At 35.7% G+C, this 12744-nt stretch overlaps 1 protein-coding gene across 1 annotated transcript in view; it reads left to right on the top strand.

Moving 5' to 3' along the window:
• LOC114058901 (calmodulin-lysine N-methyltransferase) overlaps window positions 1–12744 on the top strand; it is a 149333-nt gene that overhangs the window by 130327 nt on the left and 6262 nt on the right. The window contains exons 7-8 of the mRNA XM_027886726.1: window positions 4473–4536; window positions 10555–10686. Of these exons, the coding sequence (XP_027742527.1) occupies window positions 4473–4536; window positions 10555–10686 (196 nt within the window). The remainder of the gene's footprint in view (window positions 1–4472; window positions 4537–10554; window positions 10687–12744) is intronic.

Below are 12744 nucleotides of genomic sequence, written 5' to 3'. Positions count from 1 at the left end.
AGATTCAAGGAAAAATGTACATGATTACAGCAAGCAGGGATATGTTTATATTCATATATTTACAGTCAGACTTTCATAAACCTTGTGTGCAGGAGTGGAAAATAAGTTATTTCCCAGAACAAACAGTCTATTAGTTAACAGGTAAATTTAGTAGCTCAACTAGATTATAAAATAAATAAGTGGCAAACTGTGAAAGCTAGCCATTATTTAACCATTCAGGATTTTGACAATAAAAATAGTTTCATGGTTCAGCAGGTCCGAAATAATTTGTAAAATTGTAAAATGTCAACTATGAGATAAAAATAAGGAAAAAAAAATCTTGGCGAGGCTATACCTGAAAGGAGGATACAGTGAAAAAATACTGAAATAACAGAATCTTTAAAGCATGTCCACCCCACTCATATTTTTGTGGGGGAATTTTAGGGCCAGGTGAGAGCTTCCAGAATTTTTTACTTTCATTTGACCTACACTTGTGGATATAAAGTCCGACAGGTGCTGGAATTGTGAGTATGAATAGAAGAGGAGAAATAACAGGTGCCTCTATGGACAGACCAAAACAAAGACTCTTCCAAAGCTCTTGTGAGCCTCAGATTTCTGATTATTAAAATAGTGTATATACTTCCCTTTATTGAGAAAAAAATTCTGATCTTTTTAATCCAAAGAGAGAGTCGAAGCCAGTAGGACTGAGGCAATAAAAAAAAAAATCTTTATCTTTCATTTTATTGTAAAACAAGTTTTCACAAATAATTTCATGTGGAGGTGGTATAAGGTTTATAGCCCCATATTGTTGGAAATGCATAATAATAATTATTTACTTACAGTGATTGTGTTCCTAAAGTTTGACACATGCATAAGTGTTCACACGACAGAGGCCAGGGGGAGCTATCCCACATTACTTTCTCTGCTGAGATTTTTGCTGAAGTCATGGGGCATTGTGGCTTCGCCAGGAATGTAGAACTGAACTGAAAACATCCTTTAAATACCTTAAAATACCTTATTTTGTGTCTATCAGTTTATTTCACTTATTATAAGGAGATCTTTTTGCCAGAATGCAGTAAGGCCTCTGTCCTTCTTCCATTTAAACTTATTATTCTTTTTAGGCCTGATTTCTTGCACACGCTTACAAGTGCATTGGAACCTGACCACATGGAAGTAAGGGGGTTTTTCAGTTTATATCACCCATGTAGTTGAAGGCAAACAAAAGGGTAAATGGCTCTGCACATTAGACACTACACATTTAATAGTGTCTGAAGTACACCTCTAAACCCATCTCTTTTAACAATTGCAAAGCACGCAAGAAGAAAAATAAGTTCAGCGTGAAACAAATATCACCATGAAGCAAACTGAGAATCTACTTGGGTTTTTTTATTTGATTCCATGTGGCTTACTGTTATTACTTCTGTACAGTTTTGGTATAAACTTTCTTCTTTTTTTTATTGTAATTTAAAGTGTAAAAAAAAGAATAAGAGAAGAGAGGTGACAAGGTTGCCTGCCTGTTCATCAGGATTTCACAGGTTAAGAGCATTGCCTAAACAAAGACCAGATCATCAACTGTGTTCTCACCTCTCTACTGCTGTGATTCAAAGCTTCCTTGCTGACCCAAGAAAACCTTGCTATTCCTGTCCTGAGCTACTGCTTTCACAGTGTCCTCGCTATGTAAACATGAGATATTACCACTAAAGTAATGGCAAGCTAAGCCAGATTTGAACTGAGGTGTGAGAACTGAGCGTGAATGGTTTGGAACAATACATTATTTAATTTTACTGAGTGGTTCACAGAATCACAGAATTGTTAGGGTTGGAAGGGACCTTTAGAGATCATCTAGTCCAACGCCCCTGTCGGGGCAGGGTCACCTAGAGCAGGTTACACAGGAACACGTGTGCTGTGAGCTTTGAAGGATGCTTTGGGGTACATTTTCGGTATGCTGTGGTAATATTTAGTCATACAAATTCTACTGGTAAGAAAAATTGCGTGACTAAATCCCCTTGCGTGGGCCAAATCCTATGCTGTTGCTGTCTGCAGCATAGATTATCTAATGACTTCTTCAGGGTTTTCCTCATTCAAAGTATCCCCTGACTCAGGTGGAGGATAGAGATGTTTCCTGGAGTCACTGCATTGCATTAGCATTGCTTCAAGTCTTCTCTACTCCTTCTGGTCAGAGTGCATGGCTCACAGAGCAACAGTTTGGAAATCACAGTATCAAACTGTGTGCGATTGAGTAGGTCACGTTCTCAGGGACAGGCCTTTTGGAGGGCAGGGACAACTTGGGACAACTGTCTCAGGTTGTCTAGGTTTCCTGAGGTAAGAGGGCTAAGAGTTTACCTCCCATACCACCAAAATGTCAGCTGGGGTTGGGCGGAAAAGGTATTACTGAAGTTGTCTAATCTAGCAGGTCATGTAACCCTTTAAAGTTCTCAGGCACTCAGTTCTCAGTTTTTGGTGGACAAAGGCCTGTAGTTCTCATTGTGAAGGAACAAGATTGGTAGCAGCAGTTGTGCCCCCATCTCACTGTAAAAAGAGAGAATGGTATTCAGGTCCATGAAAAAAAGATTTTAACACTGGTAAGCTGCCCCAAGCTTGTGTTTCCACTACACTACTTTCAATAATAAAAATAGTATAAATGCACTTTTCATTTGGAACGTACTTCTGTTTACACAGGATCCCAAGAAGTCTTAAATGTATGAGTACTTGTGGTGATGTTGAAGAAAATTAATTACTTTTCTTCTGGGAGAAGACTCATGTATTCCACTTCTTCTGCAGGTTGTTAAGTTCCCAGTGAAATAGAGTCTTACGACATCTATCTGTATAGGGATCAACCTGAGGTGAATGTCATTAAAACACCCAAGAGACATCAGATATAAGAGCTGCTCTTTCAATGAATTAAACTTAACACACAGTTTTTCAATAGGGTTCTTCCAGTAGGTTGAATCAAGGCTGAGGGGGAACCATCATGCACAAGTTTAAATTTTCTTGTGATCCAGGCTATCAGAGAAGCTGATAGTTAGTACTTCATATTCCTGAGAAGAAATTCTCTATTAAATGTTCTTTAAGATGTACGTGGATACCCATTCTACCTTATTTTCTCAACATTGTGAGGTTCTACCAGTTTTTACAGATGAAACTTTAAATTTTCTGATAGATTTTTTTGTTTGTTTATTCCCGAGTAGCAAAAATTCACAGCTCTTACACAGCTGCTTGACTCTATGATATGTAATACCTCCTTGGTAGCTGTGGAGTGTCCTCACCTAAGTATCCACACATCTTCTGTTCTTGATGAGAGGCCTGTGGTTGGCAGATTACTTATTTTCTCTTTGGAGTTTTCATATATTCTTCGTGTTCGTTTAGAATTTCTAACCTGGAAAAAAAAAATTACCTGCATCTTTTCAGAAAAGAAGTTTGAGAATAAAGGGAAGGGGAGTATAGGAAAAACACACGGAGAATGGACAAAATGCCGTGTAGTGTTGAACTTGAACTTGACACAAGCTGGGAAGCAGTTTTATTACAGAGAAAATGTGGGGGAAGAAAAAAAGAAGAAAAAAAAATCACATTATCTGTGGCCTGCTTGATAGAGTTTCTTATCTGAATCACCAATATAAATGCAGCCCACAGTAGTAAGGACTGAAAGGCATCAGTTGCTATCAGATGGTTGTTCACTAACCATTGTAAATGCACTCATCCACAGTAACTACATGTCCACAAATATCTAGTCAAGAGTGATTGGCACCCTGGTTGCCACTATTAGTATATACATTAAGGTACTGAGGGGCACGAAGAATGAATTATCCCCTCAAATCATGAGGTAATCACACCAAAATAGGGCTGAGCGTGTTGGCAACATTGCATGGGAAAATTGACTCTGCTGCTATCCTTGCGGGACCCATGCTGGAGATGAAGGATTGCACTCTTGAGAGATGACAACTCTGTACAATCTGGGCCATTGTATTTGAACAGTGTTTGAGAGAGAGAGGAGGTAAGATCCTGTAAATCTTGATGGGGATAGATAGAGATAGATGTATAAATATAACAAGTATGCTTACTAAGTAAGAATTAAGGCCAAAACTGTGAAGGTAAAAGGAAAAAAAAGTACCCTTATAGTAACACCTGAAATACAAGAGAAAACACTTTAAAAAACTTTCACCCCCGCCTTGTATAAAAAACCATCTAAAATGCCAAATTTTTATATTGATCCTTATTTCTGATACAGTACTATTTTAATAGCTAGCATGTGTAATCAGTGAATTTCAGCTATATAAAGAGCTGTTTCATGCTAATAATTTAGCTTTGGTTTAGATTGTATATGGTTTTATGTATTTCTAATGTAAAAGAGCCTGCACTGGATAGAAATGTAGACCACAGTTTCTCTTTTACAGCATTGTGTAAACATATGTAATTAGCCTTGTACTTATCTGCATTAGTATCATTAGAATTGAAAACCCATTTTAATCTGGATTCTGTTCTCTTCTCAATGTCAGCCTGTTTCTGGACCAGTACAGAGCTAGCCTTGTTGATGCAATAAAGAGATTACTCCAACCCAGTGTAAGTATGTTTCTATTTTCTCCTGAACACTGGCTTCAGAATAATTAGTCTGTGCACAATGATTGAGAGAGTAATGGAATGGCAGGATTAATGTCATGTAATACTTTAATACTTATTATGTCCAACTTCAATTGAGTCTTCTAATCTATCAGATTCTTTCCTAATCATAAACTAGGAAACTTCTTATACTTGGCCTTCTGATAAGGAACACAGTGGGTAGTAAAATAAATGAAACCGCTTCAAAGATAGCGTCAGATTATTTTTATCAAAGCGTTTCTCAAGTATTTTCCTTTGATAATAATGTCTTCATATTAAAGTAAAATACAATATTGAAAGTTTTTATGTTGGCTTCTGTCATTTTTAATCCCTTCAATTGTAACCTTTGTCATTGTATATTTATTTATTCTGAAAGAATATTTTTTCTTTTCATTTATGTTTATTTAAGATGAAAAAAACCCTTATACATATACTGTGGCTTAAAACATTTTTTCATTGAGTAAGCTATGTGTTTACATATTTTATACCTTAGAAAATAGCGAAATTATGCTCTTCATAAAATGATTATATGTTCTACATGAGTGTCACTCAGGAAATATTTTATCGATCTAAATCTGTTGGTCTGTTTAAATCAGAGAAACCTACAGGCAAAAAAAATCTGGTATATGCATATATAAAATATATTTTATATATATAATCTAAAATCTCAAAAAAATTGGAATATAGCAAAATGAGAAAAGGAGAAAACATGAAGTAATTGCTCTAAGTTGGAGTTTGAGACAGGAATTTTATCTCTCATGGTTAACATCCAAATCTCCCAATAAAGTAATCTTTCCATTTCAAAACAAAAGTATTTCCTGCCAGCAATGCATTCTCCAAACTTTATTTAAAATTTGTATTGTACTTTTTGTACAAGAGGTTTTCTCTGCAGAAGAAATAGAAGACCCAAACATGCAAAGGCTTAAGAAACGGAGTCATTTTAGTAATGTTAGTAATCCCATTCTTTGCTTAGAGTGATCAGGTTTCTATTCTTGGTTCTATCATAGACTTTCCTGAGTGACCTAAGGCAAGTTACTTAAGACTGAATTATTTTAATGAGCTGTGGGGCAAGGCTGCCAGGAAGACAGGAGACACCCTGAGGAAAAGGTTACCAGATATTTCTGTCAGTGGCAGTAAGGAGAGGTTAAGCAGCTCTTGCCCAGAGTGGCGCGTTCTGACTTTTTTGATGTACCAACACTTGTGCAAGTGTAATAATTTTGGGGACCACAGGTGATCTGGAACACAAAGCTGATCCAAGTTTAAAAAAAAAAAAAAAAAAAAAAAATTATTTTCAGGCCAGATCCATGTCAGAAACTTGTTCTTCAGGTATTCCCAAAGGCCACTGTACTGGTTCTGTGGAAAGACACCAGGGAAGAAAAGCATGAGCAGCAGGAAAAGTGTAGAAGAGGTGCACTGGTAACTGTGGCCTGGTTGGAGCCTCTGGCTGCAGTGGGAGAAGAGCTGTTAGTTGCTTTCTCTCCTGCTTATAGCTAAATATGGTCTGGTGCTCTACAGTGCCAAAACCACATATACACATATATCTGTATATGCATACATAGACACACCCATTCTTTAGCTGGGCTGATTAGCCCAACCAGAGAATTTGATTTAAAAGGCAAGTTGGCCTGAATTTTAAGCAGTGTTGCCATCTAGGCAACAATCTAGATAATTTAGGAGTTGTTAACCTGACTTTAAACCAAAACTGGCCTGACTTTTTCTTTTTAACTCCGGTAAGCTTTTAATCAAATTCATTACAAGCCTTTGTTTTTCAGGGCGTATGAGCTACAGTCTTTGTGAACACAGATGGAGTAAAGGGAGATGGCTTTTTTCGCCTGTCTTCCTAGTTTTTCTTGCTTCAGCACATTGAAATTAATAGCATAGCCAGTATTAATAGTATAGCATTTATTTGCTGTGCATTTTAGGCCATGGTTTCTATTTCTTATCAGCAAAGCTAGCTTAAGAAATTCCTGCTCCTTGCAGGAATTTCTGTTGCAGAGTTTTGAACCGCTATCTAAACTGTCTTTTTAACTAAACTCAGTTGCCTAATCCACTCCATGAATGGCTACATGGATGGATATCCAGTTACTATTGCAAATTACTGTAATTCATAACTAAGAGGACAGCAAACTATTCTGTGGAGTAGAAGTTGGGAGTACAGTCATGTCAAATGAGCTCTTTTGTGTAAAAATTATATGTTCAACACAGATGCCTTCAAACATATGCTTTCGTGGTTTGGAAGACCCAAATATAAATGTTTACTCATTTGAGATCCCAAAAGAAGATACAGTCACAAGTACAAAATAGTTTTCAATTTTACTGGTTTTGTTAACCTGTACAAATCCAAGGATAACACCAGAGGACACTTTACTAAATGGCACTATACTTTGGCTTTTAAAGGAAAAATAAATTAGTAGTGAACTCATTTACCAGTTGCAATAATTAAGAATAGCTTGTGGGCATTAGTTTAGGCCTAAGCTAAGGCATAAACTTTTTTGATTAAGTTCACTTTTCTACATTAATTATTTCGACTCAAATTTAGAAGTTGCATTTCCTTTTTGGTTTAGAAGAGTCTGGGGAAAATAATAACTAACAATACGAAAAGAAGAAGGAGAGTAAACAGAAAATTACAAGTATCCTTGCAAAGCTGTCTTGAAGAAGAAATTCAGAACTGTTATTCTTACTGGTAGTTTAAAATTCATCTGTGGTATTTCCTTTTTCATTAAGGATGCTATTTGTGGCTATTAGAATCCTTGTGGCATGGAATTATGTATTTTGGGTAACTTTTTGGTTTTCTTGACGCAAGACTGGTCGTTTCAGTCATCTGATTCATGGTATTGACCCCATGGCCAGTTGTATTGGCATAGGAAGACAGGACCAAAAATTCACAGAGGCAGAAATAAGCAGTTCACAGAGTTACTGAGGGCTGAAGTTTCTGTCTGAATTTGTCACAGAGGCAGATGTCACCTGTAAACCAATTCAAAGAATTAGACATAGAAATTTTACATCAAACAAATTTAGCTTGAATGGCTATATTTTATTTCTCTCAAGATACTTGAACTGATTTGCCAACATTTACTTTTATTTTTTGTATCATTATAATATACTTTTAATTTCAATCTCAGAATAAGCATTTGCTTATTTGCATATTTTCCTAATTAAGACCATTTTTTATCAAGGCTTTGATTCTTCTGAGGCCTATCCCTTCAAAAATCCCAATGAAGTGATGGGGGTGCTATTGAGCTGTGATTAGTACCAGCAAATAAGACTACATTTAATGATGATGATGAGTAAACTTGGTCATAGTCACATCCAAAATATGAACGTCTGTCCCATGGTCTTATTGTAGCATTTCACTGACACTTCAAACTGTTATAACTGACATTTTGCTCTGAGTTTTGTTCCCGAGTTTAATGGAAGTATTTTCCCAGCTGAGGAAAGGCCATTTTGAATTTTCAACCTTACCCTTTAAACGTTATCCTGCGAGACACTTTTGAATTATAATTAAACTTGGGATATTCAATGAAGAATAGAACCATGTTACTGGTCTAATTTTTTTATTATACCTCAACCAAGAAATAAAAAACACACATGAAATTCACATTTTTTTTTATAATTAGAAATATGAATGAAGCCCTACAACAGGTAGCAGAATCACAGAGATCAGGCAGTTGACAAAAAAGTGCTTTAAACCCAGATTATTATAGATCAGAATTGAACACAGTACCTACCAGTTTTGAGGAGATTATTGTGGTATTAAACTTTAATCATGATATCTTGGTTTTTACCAGTGAGAGCAAGAGCCTCGGGTATTTTAGATGCACACTGAAGTCATCAGATGAATGGGTTTTTACCCCAACTAAGGAGCTGGCCAAAAGTAACTCTGTAGTGATTTCCATAAAAGGCCATTCCCCTCTTTTGAAGTTATTTCAAGATTTTCTCTCTGGGTTTAAGGGATATTTCATACTGTGTTACATTCTATTTTACTGTGCTTCTCTTTCAAATTTAATTTGAAGTAGTCTACAGAGAACATGAGAAGGAATGACTACATGGACTGTTGACTCCAAATGGAGTGAAGGGATGCTGCTGTCTGAGCATTGCTTCCTCATCAGAACTGCTGGATCTGTGGCCAGTGTAGGCTGTGCAGCCCCCTTTCAGGAGGTTTAGTCCTATTTGACGTCCCCATGTGAATCATGTAGTCAGTAAGCCCTGGGTGAGGGACATGTGATCATTACAGTGATCATGAAGATGAGGGACTCAGAGGAGTCTCATCCTTCTTATGCAGGAAGAGTCTCTGCAGAACAACATTCTGGGGAGCGTGAGATGGCAGCAGGAGGAGGAGGTTCCTCAGCTAAAGGTTCCCTTTGCTGCCCACTTTTGTCTGATGACATTAAAGCATGCCAAGGATATGAGGGAACTGAATGTGAATTTCCTGTGTTTAATGTTTTTCATCCTGAGAGGAGCCTATATTCAGACCTAGCATTTACATAAGGAATTCCAGTGCCTTCTACAGGAGTTACACCTCTTTGCACCTCATATTTAGCCATAGAATTAAAGTTACAGCTACATAAATGAACAGAAGTTGAGTTGCTTTAGATATTGGCCTAAATCTCCTTTGTGCTTAAATTTCCCATGAGAAAGATGAGGATAACAGTACTTCCCTATCTCACAGAGAGATGTTGTGAGAATAAATATAGTGCTGTGGTATTTATGGAATCTTTTAAGTACACACTGGTACGATATATATTGATGTAGTGTTTTTATTGCTGTTTCACTGGGCATTGTTTTGGTGTACATATGTATGTGTAAGACACAGATTTGTTTCCTATTCTTCTCACTAAGTATGTGTCAGCGTTGTAACTTTCCTGAGTTCCTGTTGAAATTCTCTGTACTGATCACCCTTTTCCTGTGCTATAGAGATGACATTTTCTCAAACTAAATATACTTCTACAGCATCTGATCCTTTTATAACTTTTTTAGCTCCCTAAAAAGATTTTTGTCTCTTCGGTTGATTACAGCACCTCACAAATTAATCTTAGCTCTCATTAACGTAGAAGTTAAATACAGGAACTCACAGTAAACTTTGTGGCTCCCCTCAGTGTGATATGCTGTTGGCTGACATTAACCTTTGTTTACAGCTCTTTAACCACTTTTCTTTCCATGTGACAGAACACAGAATTCAACCAATTAGAATTAATTATTTTTGCAAATAAGATTTCGAGAGTTGCTCTACCAAGTAGGTTAGGTTTTGGGCAAGTACTTTGCACAGGGTGTCTAAAATGTATCAGTTCAAGGTACAGTCATTTTTGTTTTCTTAAATACAGAAGGATGAACAAAATATTAGGTAATGGACCATAATGTGTTGCCTTGGCATCATAAATGGCCTGATCATCTTGCAAGAACCTGAATTAGTATTCAAGAACATTAATTCCTGCTTTAAATGCAGTTTACCAATTTAAGGTCAAATTTAGTTGCACTGCTCAGGTAGTTTAAAATATCTTTGAAAAATTAATGGTCAGGTCTGATTGGCCTCCCATTTTGCCTTGTTTTATATTGTAGTAATTCCACTGACAGTGAATGGGAGGTAGTCTTCTATGTGTGAGAGAGAAAAGAAAATCATTATTTACAGTCTTTGCATGGTCGTGAGCTAACAAATGGATTTTTCACTGAGTGCATGTTTTGTATGTTTTTTCTGTTTTATTTTTGGTAATCCACAGACATCATTATTATATGAAAAGAGGCAGATGTATGGCAGTTGAGAGTTTTCTAAAGAAAATATTTATTTATTACTTTCTAGATTGCATTTGTTTAATCACAGAAATCTTGCATATTGTGAACAATTACTGCGTTACCGTATTTTAGTATTTTACCAAGAGAACAATTGACTTTTCCAGCTTAAGCATATTAAAAGCTTAGTCAGGTGTATGTTATATCTGGTTCTCTTCCAGTTTTTAAAGTGTATAAATTCTCTTTTTAATGTTCCAGGGAAAAGCAATGGTATTTGCTCCACTCCGAGGGAATACTTTAAACCAGTTTTGCAATCTAGCTGAAAAAGCTGGTTTCTCTATCCAAAGACATGAAAATTATGATGAACACATTTCGAACTTCCACTCCAAGGTTAGTTTTCTGCTCGTGTTAGATAACACTTTAATCCGCATTGCATTTTGAAGAGATCATGGTCCTTTTGGCAGGTAACCTAAATGTTTGATTAAAGTACTCCTTAGGTGTGCTGTTTCTGAACAGCTATTTTTGTATCTGATTATTTTGTGTGGTAGAGCCATCCTTTATCTCTGCATGTCTAGAAGAGTTTTGCAGAAGCACCTCCTGTTTACCCTTTTCATTCATAGAAATCTAATTTATGAGAGTCTTTTCTTGTTGTTGTTAGCTGCCTGTAAGTATACAGCACACTAGCATTTACATTTTAATAAAAAGCTTGCAACTTTTAAATAGGTTAAACACTGAAATGGACTGAAATAAATAGGAGGTGAATGTCTAATTGTATCATATCGTACCGTAAATCCTTATCTCTGGCTGCTTTATGGCTGGGTCAGTTGGCAGCTTCAAACTGCTAAATCTCATACAGAATTTCACAGTTGTGGGGTTATATGTCAGATCGAGGCGCTACAAGATTTAGGTCAAAAGCACTTATCTGAGCGTGATTTCTAAGCTTGCTTACATAAAGCTACTGTTATCAGTCTCCTTTTTTATTATTTATAAGTATGGAGTAATACAGGACATGAAGACGAAGGTGCTTCACGGGAAACTTTTTAGGAATTTCTTATTTTCCTGTGTAGAAGTGCTTATCAAAACCATATTTATTACTTGCAATTCTGAGATCTCTCTTTCATACCTTAAAGAAATCCACTGTTGTAGGTCTATATGACCTTAGACCTAACCTCTTGCAATTTTCTAAGAATTGCTCTTGGAAAATACAGACATTCAAAATTGAAGTGACATGCTTTTTTTTTTTTTTTTTTTTTTTTTTTTTTTTTTTTTTTTTTTTTTTTTTTTTTTTTTTTTTTTTTTTTTTTTTTTTTTTTTTTTTTTTTTTTTTTTTTTTTTTTTTTTTTTTTTTTTTTTTTTTTTTTTTTTAAACACTATATGATAGGAATCAGATTATGCTAAAAAATATGCATGTGATGTTTTAAGGAACAAGTATATATTTTAATGTTTATATGAAATTTTTTGTGTTTACCTTAATATTTAGTATTTTGTGTAATTTTAATGCTTATATTAATTTTATATTTAATAAAGACTCCCACTAAAGCTATGTGTACATAAAATCACTTGATTTCATTGTTCAGGTAGGTCTGAATCTGGTCACACAAAACCCCCCAAAATTTCAGTCATTTTTCATCTACCACCTCGACTTTAAATCACATAAAATGATACAAATGTAAGACCCAATGTGATGGATGTTTTATTTGCCTCAACCTGAAAAAGGGCATGATTTTGATTACATTGTTTCATGGTAGTAGTTCTCTTTCATTATCCACTGCATCCAAATCAGCTCTGCGGCAGTGAAATGCAAGAGTAATAGTTGTTATCTTGGTCCAAGAGATGGGTCTAAAATGATAGAGTAGATTATTTTACTTAGAAAACAAATGTATTCTGTCTTCCTCTGCTTATGTGTCCACTACAATCCTTATAATGGTGACCAGAGAAAAGACCTATCTGAAGTAGCTTTAAATTAAGTAGTTTTGGACATGCCAATTGTTTTACTACAGTATTTTTGGGTAGAAGCTGTGAAATGTAAGATGGACACAAACTTGAAGAGGGTAATGCCCAGCTTCATTAGTTTAAATCCAGTTTGGGAATGTTTTTTCTCCACTGTAATCGCAGCTATGACAACGTTTTTCCTTGTTCTTCCTTCGTCTGTCTCCTTTTGGCCTGAGGAAAAAAAAATCCCAAAGAGAGATTACTGTTCAGTTTAACATGTGTGCTAACTCGTGACACCTGATGCAGTCAAGAATAACTTTTTGTTCATTTAATTTTTTTTGAACAGAGGCACTTCAGTTTAATTAAAAAATTTTCAATGGTGAGGAAGATAAAGGTCCAAAATACTTCATATTTTGAATTTTTTTTTAATGGATGAAATTCTGTTTTCTAATGGGATAGTGTATGCACTGATAGCCCAACACTGATCTCTTGCTAGTGCTATGATATCTAAATACA

The sequence above is a fragment of the Empidonax traillii genome, unplaced genomic scaffold (genome assembly GCF_003031625.1).
Source record: "Empidonax traillii isolate 1590-97213 ecotype Southwest subspecies unplaced genomic scaffold, ASM303162v1 scaffold193:size819438, whole genome shotgun sequence".
In the NCBI taxonomy this organism is placed as follows: Eukaryota; Metazoa; Chordata; class Aves; order Passeriformes; family Tyrannidae; genus Empidonax; species Empidonax traillii.
The sequence above is the reverse complement of the archived record's forward strand: the minus strand, read 5'-3'. Positions and strand labels throughout refer to the sequence as shown.